Source organism: Cydia amplana, chromosome 1, assembly GCF_948474715.1.
Source record: "Cydia amplana chromosome 1, ilCydAmpl1.1, whole genome shotgun sequence".
Classification (NCBI taxonomy): domain Eukaryota; kingdom Metazoa; phylum Arthropoda; class Insecta; order Lepidoptera; family Tortricidae; genus Cydia; species Cydia amplana.
The window spans coordinates 25,439,418-25,459,596 of NC_086069.1; the positions used below are offsets into that span (position 1 = coordinate 25,439,418).

The following is a 20,179-nucleotide window of genomic DNA, read 5'->3' on the forward strand; positions in this document are numbered from 1 at the left end:
ATAAATAATACAGATATTAAATAAAACCGTTTAGATACACGACCGTTATTTTGTAGACCTATCGTCTACAAAATTATCACTTTTCTACCTCTAAATTCTTCTCAGGAAACTCCAGCTGTTCATCAATATCGGGAATGGCGGGTGGAGGGCGCACCATCTTCTGTGGGATTTCGAGTCTTATTTCAGCCAGCCGCTCGCCGATTTGCTTCATGTAATTCACAAGATGTACCTTGTGGTCACGCAACTCTACCACTTTTTCGTTGAACGCGTGCTTGGTGTCGTGTATCTGAGGTAAAAAAGTTCGTTGGCACTATTAGTTACCTCTCACACCAACAAATAGTTCACCGGTAAGTAGTGCAACTGCTACATATATTATTACAACTTTAAACGAGATAAGAGTTTTGACCGAACCTGAGGTGAATTGAACATTTAGACTTGGAAGTTGATTCTGCTAGACCACTAGTCGTTAAAAAGGGATCCTGCATATGAGATTGGCCGGTCGAAGTATTTTACAGATGGCGCTATCATAGCTTGCCATGTCAATCCCTAGAATTGTGTCAAATTCTTGATTTTTTTCTGAATATGCCAGCCCTATAAGCCAAATCTCATAGAACGACACTTGAGATAGGGGAAAGCTATGATAGCACAATCTATGTAAACCTTTGTCAGTTGCCTGCCCCATTATTAGAGCTTTGCCTGGAAAAGCTAAAGAAAAACCACATTATTTTATGAAAATATTTTGTGTTTTTAAAAAGTTAGTTACTTTTTACCTAGACACGAGTATGTTATGTATTTCAGTTTATAGTTTAACTTTGAATCTTACCTCTTTTCTAAGCAGACATACACGTAACTGAGTATTATGTCCCGGAGGCGCCACATAGTCGGGATGAGTCTTTAACACTCGGTTGCCGATTGTTGCCTCCGCTTCCTTTAGAGCAGCTTCTGCCCCTGGGGGCAAGGCGTTTGGATCGGGCTTGCGGGAAAGATGGGTTTGCCACTGAAACAGGAAAATGAAATGTCTCATCTCATCGTATCACAACAATTTTAGGAAGGTAGTTCTGTGATTTGGTGCCGTGACCAGGATATCAAATATTTGAATTTTTTTCTTATGCATTTAGGTACATGGGCAATCTGCAAAATTTCACCTTTGATTTGGCTATTGGAATCACATAATCACAGATTGGTTAGGGCAGGTTTATGGTAATCGTTGCCTTCAGCTATCCTAGTCGCTTTTTGTGGGCACCTATCTTGTGGGGGCAAGTCAACATCTGCCGGAAGTAAAATAACATACCGTTTATTAAATTATACAACGGGACTTAATCGCGTATCTAAGTTTTAAGATTTACCTCCGACGTTTCGAGGACGGCGTTGTCCCCGTGGTCTCGGAGAAGACTGGCTTAAGTTGACATCAGCATCGTCTAACCGCGCGAGTTTTTCGAACTACCCGCACTTGGTCTTGTTTATCCGCTTGAACGTTTTGCGCACTAGGGATGTCACTCTGTCGACACAACACTAACGATATTCGATTTATCGACTGTCGATATTCGTTTACGCTTACATTTACTAATGACTGGATTCCATGTGGTTGACGATGGTGATGTCAACTTAAGCCAGTCTTCTCCGAGACCACGGGGACAACGCCGTCCTCGAAACGTCGGAGGTAAATCTTAAAACTTAGATACGCGATTAAGTCCCGTTGTATAATTTAATAATGTGTAAAAATCGTGAAAGTTTAAATCAGTGTAACATACCGTTTAATTAGGCAGGCGTACGGTGTTTTATCCCATAGGCCATTATATTTTAGTCAATCACTTTCACCGAATAGCCTAGTTCATTTTAGATTCCATCAACTCTCAAGAGTCCTTACCTGGTGGATGCTGCCTATGCGTGCGTCCCATGACACGGGCAAGGGTGGCATCAGCATAATTAGTCTCTAAGATATGGAATCGCACTATCTATAACTTACTTCGACAAACTGAAGGTGATGTCTATTCAAGCGCTGGTGATAGTTCCGTAGCGCCTTCTTCAGTGGATGCGGGTATTTTGGAGGCAAGCCGAGAAGGAACGAAGCCACTCTTGGCTTTGCCATCGACTGCCGACGGGTAGCAGCGCGGCGGGATACTGACTCTGTTCGCCTGTGTTTAGTTATATTAGTTAGTTAAACAGGGAAAGATATAGGTATGGCGTCAACTCACATGGCCGTATTTGCGGAAACAATCTTGTGTATTTTTTTCTTCTCCAAGTAAGAAGATTCAATACGAGTATTTGGATAATGTCAGCCTATCAATATACATAATTAGCAAATAGCATTCAGGTGTAAGCGCACTATGACTCCAGAGTTAAGCGTGGTTTTCATTCATCAGCAATCATATATGGAAACCATTTATATTATTTAATAATTATTACACTTGTTCAAGCTTGTTAGCTAAACTCTTGTACTTACATCGGTTTTGACTCTTCTAGTTCCAAAACGTTTAGGTTCCTTGTTTGCGTGAAATAAGGTGAGAAATAAAAATGACACGTAGGTACACCGCACTTTCTTCCAAACTTAATAGCCGCCATGTTATCCAAGACTTATAAGAAAGAATACGAGTGTATGTATATATTATGTTCAAAAGTATTTCCGCTTTACCTTCCCCGCAAAGCAGCTTCAGCCATCATCTTATAGACTTCTTCGAGTTGCGCGAAAAAATCTGCAGACAAATTCTTCTGCCTCAGCGGTCTTATAATGACTTCAGGGTCTCTAAAATAAATCAAATAATGTACTTTATTGTAAAAACAAATATGTAAACAAAGAGATTATCTGGGCTGAATGTTGAGTCTCTGAATCTCTTTTAACCTTTTCGACGCCGTGTCAAACACAAAAGCTGTCAGGCTGACGCCACGTCACCGAAGTGTCAAAACTGAAATTGAACTATGCATATGCACGTAGGTCTATGTTGCTCTGTGGTCTGTGACCGATTAATCGGTCTTTGGCGTTGAACCTACGGTGCGGATATATCGGTCATTGGCGTCCAAAAGGTTAACTGTCAAATAACCTTATTTTTTATTCTAGGTTTATATTATTATAGGCTTATTTAGACTTTCAGTAAAACTAACCTGATGGCCTTCAAAATAAAGGGAAAGACGTCCAACTGTATGATGTTTCGCGAGTGCATCTTCTTATAAGCCAGGTCCGAAGCTTCTAGTTGGTGCGCCATTTTTCTGATGGTCAGGGCTTTAGCTGCTTCTAGTTCGTTCTCCTGCACAACTAGGGGCCTCGGGTCCAGAGTGACGTCGATTTGTTGTGATACTGGTAGGAGCTTGTTACTGAAACATGGGTTGTGTAAACATCCATAACTAAATCGCTATATAAATTTGAACCATATAAATGGGACGAAATTGATCCTTTGTTGGTCTTAAATAAATTTAATTTAATTTTAAAATTGCTTTTTAAACGGGCTTGTTATTCTCATTAATGATGGATTTGGTAGCTAACCGCGCTGAATAATAGAAACAATGCCAGATTAGGGTTTAATTTAAAACGATTTTTTTAATGATCGCCTTAGAAAATTTCAACTATACCATTGTCTGAGAGACTCAAAGCATAATTTTTAGGTGCTTGGGTCTTATGTATGACACATCATCTTAAATGTTTTTTTTTGTTTTATACTCTAGCCTATTTTGGTGTCCCACTGCTGGGCAAAGGCCTCCCCTCGTTTTCTCCACTCGACCCTGTCATCGGCATTTTCCCACCATTTGGGGTAGAAACCGTCCAAGTCGTCCCGCCATCTCCTTAAAATGTTTAGCAGTTATTTTTGGTAAAAGACAACATCGTGAGGTAACCTGCATACAAAGTAAGAGGAAATTCGAATGCCTTGCTATGAGCCGTTTTCAGACTAGTGACCATAAAGGTGAGGTGCCAAACACCAATAATTTTTGGACTCTTAGCAGTGCTAAGTTAGAGTGCGGGTCGCTATACAAAGTTGTTGCTAGCATGCCGCCTAATGATACTGTCTTATGTGCAGGCCTCGGAGTTTTTTTAGCACGGTAAGACTAAGGAGAGCTATGGAGTCTTTGTTAACATTAAAATTAAATTCATACTCATACTCATCCTCATTAATTAAGTTCGTCCGAATCGTTTTATAAATACTTAGACTACTTATATGTAATTAATTCTGCTTACATATATTTAATTAAATGTTATATTATAAAAAAGTAATAATATGTATATGTGTATGTTAATATTATTATATTACCCATATTGCAGTGTCATCGCTCCAATATTTTATTTAAGTACTTAACGTACCTACATACTATAATTACTGTTAAGATAAGGAACTATACGTTGTCACTGGCCGCTTTAGATAATGCACTTAATGACATCATATGTCATGTATCAACATATTAAGACGTATGATTTGTTACTTCAATATATTCATTTAAGGCAAATTTCGGAATAAATTGCTGATTTCATTATTTCATTATTGTACTTAATTAATGAGGATGAGTATGAGTATGAACTTAATTTTAATGTTAACAAAGACTCCATAGCTCTCCTTAGTCTTACCGTGCTAAAAAAACTCCGAGGCCTGCTTATGTGTATGAATCTAGTGATACATACGCCTTGATGAGCTTGCTGTACTCAAACGCGAGTTCAGCCAGCTGGTCCCGCACTCGTTTCTTGTGTGCGTTGGCGATCGCCATCATCTTGTCGTATTCCTCTTTCTGCTTCAGCTGCTCATGCGACATCAGTTCACCGTCGACGGTGCTTGGCTCCCTTACTTTCTCGGGTTTCTACAAGCATAAAGCAATTTAAACCTGTCTTTCATGCTCTACATGATCCAGAGGGCTTATAGGGCACTATCGCTAAAATATGCAAGAATAATAGAGATTCAGATAACGAAATATATTAGATCTTCGAGTTTTCTGATCCTGTGATAAGTGTCCTGTCTAATATAGTTAGTTTTGTTGAATTATACCAACTTATTTTAACATATATAATCTAAGATCATACCGGCATCTCTGGAACAGGTGGTAATTCTGGTGTTGGCATCAGTGGTTCGGAGAAGTTGATCTTGTAGGAGAAAATGTTGCCATCAGCACCGCAAGTGTAAAATCGTCTGAAAAAATGTAATCACCCAATTGTGAGAATACGCAACATGTGCTTAAGGCAAGACAAAAAATTACTTCGATGTTTGAAAAATCTGAAGTAGAGCCAAAAAAATAACACGACCAACGAACAAAACAAACGAATTGGATGTCTTCCTATTAAGGTGAGCTACATCTAGAAAAAACCGTAAATAAAATTTTCACACCACCTATTCCGAAAAGAGCTTTTTCTTCCCTGCTAGGAGGGATTAAAGTGGCACTTTTCCTCCCTGCTAGGAGGGATCAAAGTAACACTTTTCTGTTCTAGCACACTATTTTTACATTTTTTTGCACATTATTTTTTTTAGCTTAAATAATCTGTTTAAGCATCATATTGTGTCAACACTAAGATTTTTTCATTTTCCTCATAATTGATGTGAAAAGCAGTATGTGTCACACGGTATCAAAATTATTTCGTCTTGGGCGTTAACAGTGTTAACACTTGAATCCCTCATTACGCTCAGGATTCTACTTTAGAATCCCTCACTACGTTCAGGATTCTATTGTAGAATCCATCGCTTCATTCAGGTTTCAATGTACGCCCTTGACGGAAATATATCATTTTGATCCCTTGTAACACAAACTACTATTAAATCCTTACTCTCCGTCCGAACTAAAGGCGAGACAGGTGATGGCTCCAGTGTACTGATTATGCATCGGCAGATAGTAATTATCTATGAAGTCGATGCGTGGCGTGGGTTGTGGCTGAAAATGGCAAAACATCAAAACAGACATAAGTACGTATATACGCGTGCGTAGGTACCTTTATCTTATTTATTTAGACACACTATGAGGAAGAAATCCACTAGCCGCTTTCGATATTTTTTGATGAGCGACCATTAATAAGATCATCATCTTCCTCGCGTTGTCCCGGCATTTTTGCCTCGGCTCATGGGAGCCTGGGGTCCGCTTATCCCAGGAATTGGCGTGGGCACTAAGTTTTTACGAAAGCGACTGCCATCTGACCTTCCAACCCATAGGGTAAACTAGGCCCTTATTGGGATTAGTCCGGTTTCCTCACGATGTTTTCCTTCACCGAAAAGCGACTGGTAAATATCAAATGATATTTCGTACATAAGTTCCGAAAAACTCATTGGTACGAGCCGGGGTTTGAACCAGCGACCTCCGGATTGCAAGTCGCACGTTTTTACCGCTAGGCCACCAGCGCTTTAAAAAATAGCGACCATTAATAAGATATCAGTAGGTAATGTATAAAATTATAAATGTACCTCTTCTTTAGCCAAACGCCGGCCTTTAAGTTCCTTAAGCAGGCTCTGCATAGCGGTGAACCACGTCATGTAATGGTGCTCATCCGAATCTTCCTCCTCAGTCGGCATTCTTAGCACTCGAATGTACCCTGTATTTGTTCCTATTATCAGGTAACGATGATCGCAGCTGCAATAAATAATTCAAAATAGATGGATGGTATATGGTATCAGTAGGGACGATAGGTAAACTTCGTAAAGTTCGGCTTTCCTGAGCCGAAGGTTTGCTCTTCGCCACGGCTATTGGCAAGGTGCGCAGTCGGTGGAGGGGGAAGTGGCGCTGATCGTCACAAACACAGGTAATCTTATGGAATGTCTGACATTAGTACTAGCGGCAGCCGCTTGAACTAATTTTACTCCATAAGATTTAACGTAGAAAGTCTGCCAAAATGAGGGCAGCACCAGTCGTGCACCTAGCGAATTGTACGAGGCACGTCATCGTGAACCTTGTCGGAATGCACGAAGGTTGATATTGGCTGTAGCCGCGCGCGTCTGTTGACGTCTTTGGCGGTCAGGGGGTTATATATTAACTATCTTTGCCTTTTTTGATGATAAAACTACCATGCCCTACCATTGAAATACTAGCGCTGTTGACTGCGAACTCGACAATGGCAGCTTCTTAGTGGCTATAGGATAATAATTAATTTACAGTTGATATATATCAAACAAATAGTACCTATGTCATTTTGTTCAGACGAAGTTCAAGTTTACCAAGGAAACTTACACAAACTGCAACGCCGTGATGTCGTCACACCAAGCGCCTGGTATAGGGCCGTATTTCAGGATCTTATTCCCACCGGGCTTCACCAGCAACAACGCACCGGTCCCCTTCTGAACTACCCATATACCTTCGGCGCAGTACTCGGCCCAGGTGATAGTGGTTCCTAGCATGCTTTCGCTTTCCACTAGAATGTGTGACAAGGAAGAAAATATACTGAACACGTAAGTGTAACACTGTAAGACATTGGAAACCACGAGAACGTTGCATAAGTGCATAACTTACGTTCAAATTCAACCAACTTGTAAAGATATATAACATATAACAAATACAAAGAAAGAATAAAAAGATTAATTTGCCTATACAACTTAGAATCTAGGTCGTTCAATGTCGGATAAAATACAAATAAAATGTACAAATGGCGGACTTTAATGCTTAAAGGCATTCTCTACCAGTTATGATTATGTTCTTTTGTCGTGTTGGTCAAATCCAGTCTAAATTAAAAAAAAAAACCTTCTTTAATTTTGACTTGACTTTTGTTGGGTATCTGACAGAAATCATCAATAAGATATGAAGACCCAAGGCAATCAATTTCACATTATAACAATTGTATGTTTCCCGAACAACGTACTTAGCTGTACTTCCCCAATCCACGCTTCCTCTTCGTCGTCCTTGCCTCCGCTTTCGTCCTTCGCCTTCAGAGCCTCTTCGTCGATGCTGGCTAGATCGTCTTCCTCGGGGAAAGGGCGATGGCGCATACTGCCAACCAAATAATAAAAATGTACACGATTCCAAAAAATGTCGCCGTGGTTTGAAGTATATCTGTAACTATCGATACATCAGCCGGATTAAGTCCTCCAAAGATCACAATAAATCATCATACGCTACTATATTAACAGTCCCGATCCGCGATCCTATAATTGGAGACTTGCTCTGGGGGTGTCCGGTACTAGTCACCAATGAAGAATATTTTTTTTTGCCAAACAAAAAACGAACGCAATTTACATTTATCACACAATCATAAGCACCAAACACATACATACTTTTTTCCTCAACATCCTCTTTATTGGTCACTTCTGATGGACTTACTATTGCTTCTTCACGAGAATCTCCTTATAGGAAACAAAATCCAGTTTGAATGTGGTAATTTCTGTGTATTTTCGCACTTGGACCTGCGGAAGCACAGCTTCCATAATAAATCCCACTTGACCGCAGAGCAGCAGCACGTACTCCTAAAATTTTCATGTTCAATTAAAGATGCGATTTATATTATACAATATTCCTAATCATGAAACCAACTCGATGATATTATCAAAGAGAATAGAGTGTATAGAGAGTTATTGTCATGGTAAATTAGCGATCGCCATACCTTTGGCCTAGTCTCGAGTAGATGGCGTTACTTTTTGATATAAGCAAATTTAACACGTGTCATTGAAAGAATAAGGATCAAAGTCAAATGGCGTTCTAAAAGTTTTAATCTTCTGTCGAAAGATGGCAGTAAATTTACTTTGGCTACATAATTTACTTTGACAATCCGCCGCTATTTCAAATTCTCTTTGATATTATCAAAACTCATTTTTAAAGTATTAAATACCTCTTCTGGTTTCCAAGTCATATACACAATATTGTTCGGTGTCTTGATGAGCCCCAGTCTTTCGAGAGTGAACGGCGTGCTCAGATTGAGTTTGTACATAAATATAGTCTCTTCCTTAGAGCAAGTCACCAATAACGTCCGCTGGTTATTTATCGATATCTGATTTATGGCTTTCGAATGCGGTTTTAGCAGCTGAAAGAATTAAAAAAAAGCTTTGAGACCGATTTGTGATCGAGATCGATAATCTAAGAGAAACCTAGAGATGGAGACCAAATCTATGACTACAGACCGTCTAGCGTGAGTTGCGTTCTCGCGCGCGAGTCCATACCTGCGGGCTCAGCACGGTTCCGTTTTTATCGACTATCACTATGCCCGTCACTTTCGCACTTACGGACTTGTTAGAACGTGACAGGCATGGTGATAAACGATAAAAATGCGACCGTGCTACTAGGGCTGAAGTCGCGCAAGGTGTATGGATACATCTAGCAGGGCAGGGTGCAGTGAACATGTCATTGTGGATTAAGATACACGTATTACCGAGATCAAGTCGATGACGTCAGGGTGCAGCGAGGTGTCACTGTGTATGGTGAGAGAGGAATGCACGTCGATGCTAAGGGGGCTGGTGATGGCCTGTAATCGCTCCGGGTGCAGCAGCAGCGTGCGCATGATGCCGTCTTCGAAACCCAGCATGATTATCCGGGATGTTGGGTCCACCTGAACAATGAAAAAGGAAGATTTTTGTTGGCTGCGAGAAGCCAACATGGGCTGTAAGCTACAAATCAGACTACATGACTCATACTGTCGGCGTACCTCAGGGGAGTATCTTAGGGCCGTTACTTTTCCTGATATATATCAACGTTTTGCCATTAAGCACTAATCATCATTGCATTTTCTTTGCTGATTATGTATCTGCTATCGCATCCAGCGAAAACAAAACCAATCACAAAAATGATATTAATGCAGCACTTGCCAATATACATAGTAGGTTGGCTAAATATAAATAGTCTGCAAGTCAACATTAGCAAGACCACATATTTGCAATTCTAGAATGGATATGGGGAAAAAGAAAAAAATGACTGTTTCGTATAATAACCAACTAATTACAGAGTCAGAGAAAGTCAAATTTCTTGTACTACAGTAAAAACCCTGAAAAAAATATCACTGTTAATAAAAATATTTAGTTCACTTTAAACGGTTGAAGCAAAAGCTTTAACAAGATCAAAAGATTATACTTCGTACAAACTTACATCGATGGGAGGATAGAACATGCAGGTCACAGGCTTCAGAAAGACGTATCTGGCTAGCAGTGTATGGGTCTCCGTGCTGCAGAATAATGTAAAAAAAGCTTTTTAGGGCGATAATGAATGTTTGGAGTTTGAAGTTAACACTAAAGGACAAATTCCGCAAAATACACTATTTTGTTAGAGTTTATTAGATATCTCCTGTGTGGTCTTTCAAAAATTCGCTGTTAAACAGTATCAAGCTCAAAATACTGCAGGTGATGGGGGCTCCTAGGGTACTCTTCTTAGACGAAAGGATACATTAATGGTAAAATTTAGAGATATATTTTTGTCACTTCAATGATACTTTAAATCTTCTCGGGGCAGAGGTGTAGGGTTGGAGCCGGTCTACCTAGCTTTATTTGACGTTCATAAGCGCATTGTAATTATGCCTACTTGAATAAACTATCCTTTATCTTATCTTTATCTTTACCCAGCTAGGGTGACCTCAATGTCATTCATGATCGTTTACAGATGTGTAAGTTGCGGATTATTTTCTAAAAATTGGAAATGTCTGGAAAATGTCATGATACTTCGTTTCTATTTTAAAAGCGGAAACTTATAATCTCCAAACAGTCATACCTATAAGAAGTTTTCGAAAATGTCCCTTGAAGTAATTGGAAACTTTTCGTATTTCGCGGCACATCCGTATCTATGTCATCGGTACCTGTAGGCGTGTAGGGCGCCATCATTTCCAGCCGTCACAAGAACAGGGTAACCACGGAGCGCCGCCATAGCCACGACGCCTCCCGCGTGACTCGTGTATACCTTTCGGTGTGCGCATTCTATCTTATCGATTTCTGTGTCCACACACCATACGCCGCCGTTGCCGTCCTTATATAGGCAAAAGATGCAGCTTTATAAATTAAAGTGTTATACTGATTGCCTAAGGGCCACTTGCACCATTCACTAACCCGGGGTTAACCGGTTAAACCTGGCGTTACCATGGTTACCAGTATACCAGTACAATTGGACACTGGGTTAATGGTTTAACCTCTTAACCCCGGGTAGTGGGATGGTGCAAGTGGCGCATAGTGTCTGTCGTTGATATGAAAATGTGCAATTAGGAGTAAAATGTGATTATTTTCTCTTTCTCTCGCGTCGAATGATGGTCCCTCTGAAATTACCTTCAAAGTGTATTGTATGTATATACCTTGGGCTTAATTTAAATAATAATTAAATAATTGTCACGTTTCAAAATAAATAAATGTGCTTAACTTCTAAAACATGTCTGCAGTTTACTCGGAATAATAGAGGCAGTTTACGTTACAGCTACTTCATATAAAAAAAAAACGAACTGCCATAGAAGCCATCATTCGAGGCGAGAGGTAGGTATAGTCATCGATTATGTTCTTTACTCACTTGAGCGTACCAATAAAAGTCTTTCTGTTGTTTCAGACACATTATTTGGCACCCAGGCACCTAAAAGATAAAACAGACAATCAGAAAACAGAGACCAGATTTTACATTTTATTTTGATCATAGATTAAATAAGAAAGTCTTCCTTCCTCTTCTTTTTCTCTTAAATGTAAATGTGTCAAAATATTGCAACATACGCAAGTTTCCGCTACGGGGTTGAGCTCCACGTAAGGGTCGTCTTCAGGCGGGTCTGCCTGCTCCACCGTGTCCCAGTACCATGCGCGGATGCAACCGTCGCGCGCTATAGTGGTTACCTCGTCCCCTGCTGGGCTCAACATGAATTGGATCTGGAAGAGTCGAGAAATTGAGATGATCAAGTTGATTAACTACTAACGTTATGGGTATACCTACTGAGGAGGTGCGTTGAATTGAACTCCAACTGGTCTCACCATCAGCACTCTATTCTGTCTCTGATCACCAGATTAGCTAGTAGTTTGGGGGTCCCTTTGTTCCACATAATGTTGTAAGTCATAATGTACCTATTGTTTGTGATATTATTATTAGTCCTAAAACCGTTAACTTTTCAGGATTTTCAGGATAGATAGGTTCTGTTAGGTTAGGTTTGTTTTATGGGAAATCTGAAAAGTGACTAATGAAAATGCGGGCAAACAATAGATTATGACTTATTTTTTTTGGAAAACAATAGAGACCCAGTAGTTTGATGTGATTAGATTTGTGTGTTCTAGACTTCTAGGTCAATCGAAACCCAGAAAGTAGATCGAAAAGTTCTAAGGTTTACAAACATAGGGATAGGTGAAAGTAACGCGCAAAATGCCTATTTATAAGGTGCCTATCACGGCTGTTGATTTGCGGAGAACGCCCAAGATGACTAAGTGAAAGTAAGTAAAAATGACAGATACTAACGATTGGTGCCTTGTGACACGTTTTCCTGCCACGTTTAGTCACTTCTACTTTGACGAGCCCAGCCTCCCAGACCAGAACGTTGCCCCATTCGCAGCCCGAGAGTACCTGCATGGCATCAAAAAATAATATTTCTGAAGTAGGTTACATTTAATTTTTAAATATATTCTTTTGCTGTTTTGCAGAGGAGAGTGGGCAAGTTAGAACTTATTTATAAGCTTGTAAATAAATTCACCAAATGCCTCATTGCATGTTGCTTGTTGCTACCAATGTATTTACAATAATGAACAAAGCTGTATATTCTCATTTAAGTGAATATATTGTATTATATTCTTATGGGAATAAATATTTTTAAACTGAAAACTGAAGTCTTCCCGCCAGTGAACACGGTACACGGTGTGGAACAGGTACCAAGTAAAGTAGTAAAATGGAAGTTACTTGAAAGAAATAAATAAGAAATACATATCTGCAATATGGGTACAAAAAAGGGCATTTTATCAAAATGGCAAGATGGTAAATGTTGGGTGAAAAAACATATATCACGAGAGAGAGCTTAAGGAAAAAAGAAAGCAGAAGTGAAATGGCATTAAATTTGTCGACCTCCATTAGAGCGTTAAAACTGAAAGAAAGAAATTCAACTGACCTTCTCATCGGGCATAGGATATACTCCCAGCACGTCGCAAATCTCAGTTTTACCGAACCTACCAAGTTCTCCTTTCAACTTTAGTCCGGTAAATGTGCGAGCCATTTTCCAAAATTTGATGTGTGCAGCACCTGAAACGTTATTTTACTTTGAAACAATACCTATATAAGTTATAAACTAAACCTTTTATTGATGCATTGCTTCGAAATGAATAATTTACTGGTGACAAGTAGATGGGCTTAGCTTGTCACTTCACAAAGAGTAGGTAGAACATTTTGCATGCAAGTTTTATAAAAAACTTGTTCACTAAACGACTCTACGGATTGAAAAACCTTAGCACTTAAGAAGATTGTCTACTTAAAGACAATAATAATTTGGTTGGACTGGTTGCAGAATCTTAGACAGAAAATAAGTACTCCATACTGCCAGACCTCCTCCTCGGGACTCTCATCAAGTCATCATATTTGTGATTGCTGTGGCAGAAGATGGCGCTCTGGTCGACCATCGCAGACGTTGCGATCAACTTTAACGCCATGCTCTACAATTACCTGCAGTGGTCAGCTGTCCCGGGCAATATGGCGAGAACTTGACTGCATTCACGTCGAAAGTGAACGCGCTCGTGCGCAGCAGAATTTTGTGTCGCTTCCAGTTCCATATAGTGATGTTGTAGTCCGGTTCCTTGCCTACTGATGCTAGAAGTTCACCGTCGGGACTGAAATTAAAATTCATACTTAAGTAATTACAGAAAATGTCTTGAAATAGCTGCTAGGTATGCTGTTGTCTTCATGAAATCTGTCGAAGTAAGCCAACCAACCAAGTGGGTTGATATCCACTAACCACTTTTTATTATTAAATAGGGCCGGGAGTAGGCCAAATAGAGACAATGAAAGTCAGATGTTATGTAGCAATGTGCCCTGGGATCGAGACGTTGGAATAAGGGATATACTAGCTCTGGTTTATCCACCAAAGTGTCAATTCCGAAAACTATTATTTGTCTTTTTCAGAGCAGCCGAGATATTATTAAATTGGACACCGGGACTTAATCGCGTATCTAAGTTTTAAGATTTACCTCCGACGTTTCGAGGACGGCGAACAATTTAATAATGTGTAAACATCGTGAAAGTTTAAATCAGTGTTAAGCTGAGATATGTTTTGATATTGCTAAAATTTTCAAGCAGTATTTTAAGAAGCATTGTATTCCTAGCATTTTCAGGCGCATTCATGGTATTATTCATAAACGTCTGTCAAATCTAACAAACTTTCGATAGTCGACGGGTAGGGCCGTCGCCGTCGCTTTGACATTTCGATTTATTAGAAAAGCATTAACAAAGGTTTGTAAGAGGTTGCTAAGTTTTATTAATAAGGCGGTTAAAGTGTAGCGTCCGTATGCGCAGAGATGTGACTTATTTGAAATACTTGTATTTAAAATGCAAATACAAAATGCAAAATACCTATTTTGTATTTTGTATTTAAATACCTTTTGAAGAAAACTATTTTGTATTTTATTTGAAATAGTTTTGGGACCTATTTTCTATTTTCAAAATACAAAATACTTTATAGTAGGTAGGTAATGTAGGTAGGAGTTACAATCTCTTCTGATGTTATAATCCTGGCAACTCTCTCATTCTTTTAACATGGAACTGTTGAATCTGTTTAGTAACGTCGCACATAAAGTGTACGTAGGTTGCCCTGAAAGTTTCGGGAATTGGAAAAAATACGCGTTTAAATGAAATAAAAGTACTTTTATTGTTTTTCAAAGTATTCTCCTTTGTGTTTAATGCACTTTTTCATTCTCTGAAACCAGTTTTCAAAACAGTTATTGAACTCTGAACTGGGGGTTGACGAAATGGCCATTTTATAAGCGTGGACTGCTTCTTCCGCGGTCTGAAAACGCTGACCACGCAACCGATTCTTTATTTTCGGGAAAGTAAAAAAATCGTTGGGACTTAGGTCGGGGCTGTACGGAGGATGGTCCAGTAATTCGACTTTTTCGCCCTTCAGATAGTCGTTTGTTTTCTGAGCAGTATGAGGGCTGGCATTATCATGGTGTAGTATAATACGGCGGTTAGGGTTATTTTTTCGCAGTTCAGCAAAAACAATCGGTAAACAAACGCCTATATACCAATCGGCATTGACAGTTCTTCGATCTTCAAGAGCAATAGTCGCCACGTGACCCGATTTGGAGACAAACGTGGCTACCATTTTTTTGATCGTGCTGCGAGAACGAACAACTTTTGTTGGCTTCGGCTCGTCTTCGTAAACCCATACTCGAGATTGGTTTTTGGATTCAGGCTCATATGCGTAAATCCATGACTCGTCACCTGACACAATACTAAAAACGGCAGTTGAGCTTCCTCCATTAAATCTTTTTAGGGTTTTGTGGCACCAATTGACACGGACCGTTTTCTGCTCGTCAGATAACAAGTGAGGAATCCACCGGGAAAACAACTTCCGCACGCCCAACTCTTGCTGTAAAATAACTTGTACCTGACTCATTCCAATGCCTAAAGTCTCCTGAATTTCCCGATATGTAACATGCCTATCTTCTTTTATCAGTTGGCGAACAACATCGATGTTTTGATCGGTAACGGCAGTTTTCGGTCGACCCTCACGTACGTCATCCGCAAGAGACACACGGCCACGTTGAAATTCCGAATACCACCTGTATATTGTCGTCTTCGAAGGTGCTTCACTACTAAAAGCAATAGTCAATCGGTCTCCACATTGTTGTTGTGTTAATCCACTTTTAAAGTCATAATAAATCATTGCTCTAAAACTTTCGCGGGACAGCTCCATTTTCACCAGCGACTCAACGACTTTAAAAAACAATTGAAAATAGAACATTGTTTTTTTTTTCTAAGTGGCCAGTGTTTTCGAATAATGAGACTATGCTTGTAACAAAGAGGTATAACACATGTCAAATATACGTTCCTAAGTATGCAATTCCCGAAACTTTCAGGGCAACCTACGTAATCTTGAGTGTTGGGAGGGTTTCAAGGCACGAGAGGAGAACAAACTTTTCTGCCCTGGTGAAACACAATCGAGACGTTTTCATCACACTAACGAGAGGCATTATACTAGCTGTGAAACATTACAAAGTAATGCTTTTAAAAGTTGGCCGATATAAAACATCATTCATACCTACATCCTACCGGTTAATATGAGCAACTAGAAATTTGCACTTTAGATATGGGATTGACTTCAAAGAATAAAGAGAGTCTTTTCAACTCGGAAATTCCGAGTAATACTTCTTAATTCAGACTAGGTATTCACTACTCAGAATACCTTTTATTGAAAAGTATTTGTATTTTAAAAAAGTATTTTGAAAATACCTATTTCGTATTTTGTATTTAAATACAAATTCAAAAACTATTTTGTATTTTGCATTTGAAATAGTATTATCAAGGAAGTATTTGTATATAAATACTTTTTATAAAGTATTTTTCGCATCTCTGCGTATGCGACACACTAGCAGGGGTTGGCTAAAACTCGGCTAACAAGCCTTTTCGGCTCTTTAAGTCGCCCATAAAATTAACCCTTTGCGGCTCTTTGAGCTTCCTAAAACTGGTGATTTCTACTGCAGTTGCAGTCTAGTGTAATGGTTCCCTGAAGGAAAGCAGCTCTTAAACTACCTAAAGTCGAGTATAGAGTATGCGTTAGTGGTGCCGTCGCGTAGGACGGCGTCGATCTCCATCTGCGGCCAGAAGTAGAGCAGGATCAGGGGCTCCCGGTCGCCCTCCTTGCCTTCGGCTATGGCTAGTCGGTAGTTGGGGTCCGTTCTGTAACTCTATAACCAACATTTTTATAGGTAATGTGTAATGTATTATAGATATAATAGCTTGATTGATTTTTCTTGGAAGTATGTACACCTACTTTATCTGATTACGGTTAGGAAATTAAGGTCACGAGGCCCGTTTCTCAAAAGTTTGTAACTTGTAATACAAGCGGATGTTACTTTTTGACAGCTTTTGTTAGAAAGGGCTTCCACTTGTATTAGGTATAAGTTACAAGCTTTTGAGAAACGGGTCCAGATACTCGAAATCGACTTCAGTTATACATTCTAAGGCTCATAATAATAGCGTAAGGAATTTGTTACGGTCATATGTCCAATAGAGCCGCCAGTTGTGCTCCTTCGGAACCAGGTCTGCTTAGTTTCGACGTCCAGAAACGTGACGATGCTGCCAGCCGCCCAGCAAACTACCGTTTCATCGCACGCGCACAGATTGAAGTACTTATGGCAGTCGTAGCCGTAAGAATGTCTGGGTAAGAGTCAAGAAGTAAAGGTAATAAAAGTATGCATAATTGGATTAATTGGTAAGTCAAGTCATACCACTCCACTAAGTTACCTCGGATACCTAGAGAAAATGGCACGCAAGAAAGCAACTAACCATCAATGCCACATTATTGTGGTTTAGACATATACCGATGTAAAATTAGTAGGTATGATAGTGGCGTAGCGAGAACTGATCTAGCCGTGGGCGAAATCGCAACTGCGAGGCCCTTTCTTCCACCGAAGGCCCCGCGCTAGGCCCCTCTTGGGGCGCGAGGCCGTGGGCGACGGCTCACTTCGCCCACGCCTGCTACGCCACTGGGTATGAAAAAAAAAACAATGATTTCCCAAAGGATACTCAAACTCGAATAAATCAAGAGGTATAGTGGAGTCTGGTGAATTGACCGCCCCAGAGAAGAAATCATCCTGGTCGTACTCTGTGAGTATGGATTCTTCTTCTACGTGTTCATCTTCCGGCTCAAAATATCCCCCTTCTTCTTCTTCCCCGTCTGCGATAGAAACAATAATATTGTAGGTACAGTCGGCTAAAAATGTGGTCTACCACCCTACGGTTGAGGCTCGTTTGAACGTCATGAGACAACAAGGTCGATTTACTTTAAACTCCGTTAGAAAAGTCAACCTTAGCGATCGTTAGATCTCGCAGAAACTTTTGTCAAAACTGGTAGACCACTTTCTTGCCCCACTGTACCGCACTGTACTACATTATCAACCGCCTGGCTTAAATGCTCAGATCTACAGAGTCACCTGTAGTTAAATGGTGGAGTGCAACGAAACAGGTGAACCATTATGGTTATTGGATATAAAAAGACGATCCTAGAGTAAGACCAAGCTAACTCTGCAGCGATTTTGATAGCACAGACAGTGCAAGTTTTATTTTTAATGTCATAATTATCACTGCAGAGTTTGCTTGGTCTGACTCTAGTTGAACGACCTTTCTGGTTGGAGAGCAATCGCTTACTTATACTTTTACCAGGCGCTGTTGGACACCATGAGCATTTCCAGAACTTTATTATTGGTCCCGACATATGAAAAACCATATAATCTTACCGTAAGCGGGTAATTCTTCGTCATCAGCCATCACAAGGCGTAGATCCCTTAGTTTATTGCAAAACTAAATCTAGAATTACGATAAATGCAAATTTACCTAAACTATTTTTGTTGCCTAGTAACGGATGGCCCGTTTGCCAGTTTGATGAAGTACGCGCCAACTTTTAAAATGATATACCATAGGCAATAAAAAAAAACCAATTTATTTTAGTTTTAAATGTTAGGGCTCTATAGACCCTGCAACAAATTTGTAGCACGTAGTATTTGCTATACGATGTTTTAATTAGGAAAATACAACTAATTCTATTTATACTATTGGCAGCATTGCCCATTTGTTACTATCTTCAGTGTCATCTGTCATTGTCAATGTCAGGCCGTGTTGATGTTGATGCATTAATGTTTGGACTATGAACTTTTAAGTCTCTTATTTTTCTTTTAACTATAATTTATTTGTTCTGAATTCTCCTAAATAAAACATGTCTCAATCGCAAAGAGCAGCTGTTATAAATCTCTACAAAACGGTATAGTTTTACTTATATAAATATTTTGATTGTGTCGTCATATTTGTTTTTTAAATTGTTATTGGTATTTGGATTAGATAACTTTCTTTACATGTCAAATAATGTGATATGTGTTATATATTTGCAGCTGTTGTACCTGGGTCGGGATTGGCCTCAAGGCTACGACCTGTTTCGAAAACGACTGCACAATGTGTTCACCAAGAACAGCACCGAAACAGACCCGGCTAAGATCGACACGATGATTAAACATGGACAATACGTTGTAAAGGAAATAGAGGCATTGTATATGCTAAAAAAATACCGCACAATGAAACGAAGATATTATGATGGTAAATACTTCTGAGATGTAAGTAGTTATCATATTTTTGGCACCAGAGTAAAATACTATATTATTTGTATTCTATTGTATTGTTACATCCTGTTGATGATGTTTATTTTTGATAATAATATTGTTTTACAATTTATAGCACTAGTTATGGTTGACTCTTTACATATTAAAGTGTATAAATGCATCTAGTATTTAGTTGGTACTGTTCATTTATTATGTAGTTATAAAAGGATGTTCCCATTTTAACCTGTACACTACATCCCAACTTATATTTGTCTTTTTTTTTGTTAAAACATGAAACAAATATATTATTAACTTTTGGTTGCGATATCTGCAAACCAGCTTAGTGCATCATTAAATAAAAATATCCAAAAATGGTTGTAACAGTTCAAAAAGTAGGTGAGTACTATTTGGACATATATTTTTAATGTAAGTATTATAAACTTCCATTATTGTCAATAAATATTGAGCAATAATAATGTTTTGTGTCTTTATTTCATCAGAAGAAAGTTTGGTGGCCGTTCATTAATACCTGAAGGTGAAGTCAGATTAAGGAGTTGTGAGACAAAGGTTGGTTCTTGAATTTCATGATTTGATTGAGCTCACATCTGGATATAATCATCATAATTTTTATAGCCAAAATTTGTAGTTGCTACTTTGAAACCGTAAAGCTGTGGGTTTGAATTCTAGGTCATACCAATAACTTATGCATAAAATATGATTTAATAAATAAATAACATACTGGCATACTTGTAAGAAGGCGAGTTGGCCTTCTTCGGCAGGTGTTGGGGCAAACTCTGAGCTGAGCTGAGCTATTTAACTCTGAGCTATATTAGGATTCAAGCAGGAAATCACTATAAGAAGGGGAGGACCTACTGGTCGATGTATATAAAATTTTTGCCCTAGTACTGGTAGTCCATCCCTACTAATATTATTAATACGAAAGTAACTGTGTCTCTCAGTCTGTTACCTCTTCCTGCTTGAATCATCATCATTCCAAAGACACAAAGTCAAGGGCAGAAACTAGTTTGAAAGTAAAACAACAAATCTATGTAATTATGTATTATAGACATTTTTTGTAG

The 20,179-nt window shown here is 39.2% G+C and overlaps 2 protein-coding genes across 2 annotated transcripts in view; one reads left to right on the plus strand and one right to left on the minus strand.

Moving 5' to 3' along the window:
• LOC134650213 (cilia- and flagella-associated protein 44) overlaps positions 1-18,279 on the minus strand; it is a 29,467-nt gene extending 11,188 nt beyond the window's left edge. Inside the window, exons 1-25 of the mRNA XM_063505195.1 lie at positions 18,249-18,279; positions 17,539-17,725; positions 17,007-17,169; positions 16,543-16,697; positions 13,459-13,622; positions 12,911-13,041; positions 12,271-12,375; positions 11,544-11,693; positions 11,350-11,409; positions 10,655-10,821; positions 9,955-10,030; positions 9,245-9,421; positions 8,708-8,899; positions 8,203-8,345; positions 7,745-7,872; positions 7,120-7,300; positions 6,360-6,525; positions 5,732-5,835; positions 4,997-5,102; positions 4,604-4,776; positions 3,100-3,309; positions 2,633-2,743; positions 1,967-2,135; positions 824-997; positions 89-286 (exon numbers count right to left, since the gene is read on the minus strand). Of these exons, the coding sequence (XP_063361265.1) occupies positions 89-286; positions 824-997; positions 1,967-2,135; positions 2,633-2,743; positions 3,100-3,309; positions 4,604-4,776; positions 4,997-5,102; positions 5,732-5,835; positions 6,360-6,525; positions 7,120-7,300; positions 7,745-7,872; positions 8,203-8,345; positions 8,708-8,899; positions 9,245-9,421; positions 9,955-10,030; positions 10,655-10,821; positions 11,350-11,409; positions 11,544-11,693; positions 12,271-12,375; positions 12,911-13,041; positions 13,459-13,622; positions 16,543-16,697; positions 17,007-17,169; positions 17,539-17,725; positions 18,249-18,279 (3,621 nt within the window). The remainder of the gene's footprint in view (positions 1-88; positions 287-823; positions 998-1,966; positions 2,136-2,632; positions 2,744-3,099; positions 3,310-4,603; positions 4,777-4,996; positions 5,103-5,731; positions 5,836-6,359; positions 6,526-7,119; positions 7,301-7,744; positions 7,873-8,202; positions 8,346-8,707; positions 8,900-9,244; positions 9,422-9,954; positions 10,031-10,654; positions 10,822-11,349; positions 11,410-11,543; positions 11,694-12,270; positions 12,376-12,910; positions 13,042-13,458; positions 13,623-16,542; positions 16,698-17,006; positions 17,170-17,538; positions 17,726-18,248) is intronic.
• A 331-nt stretch (positions 18,280-18,610) lies between these two features.
• On the plus strand, positions 18,611-19,176 carry LOC134654161 (electron transfer flavoprotein regulatory factor 1). The gene is made up of 2 exons (XM_063509611.1): positions 18,611-18,769; positions 18,897-19,176. The coding sequence occupies exons 1-2, from the start codon at positions 18,725-18,727 to the stop codon at positions 19,110-19,112; spliced, it is 261 nt and encodes an 86-aa protein (XP_063365681.1). The 5' UTR covers positions 18,611-18,724; the 3' UTR covers positions 19,113-19,176.
• Positions 19,177-20,179: the final 1,003 nt, after the last annotated feature.

Excerpts from the sequence above, each read along its gene's own strand:
- LOC134654161 (XM_063509611.1), top strand. The coding sequence starts at position 18,725 with ATGTCTCAATCGCAAAGAGCAGCTGTTATAAATCTCTACAAAACG. Across the intron at positions 18,770-18,896 it reads TTATAAATCTCTACAAAACG|CTGTTGTACCTGGGTCGGGA; the intron begins GTATAGTTTTAC and ends ATATATTTGCAG.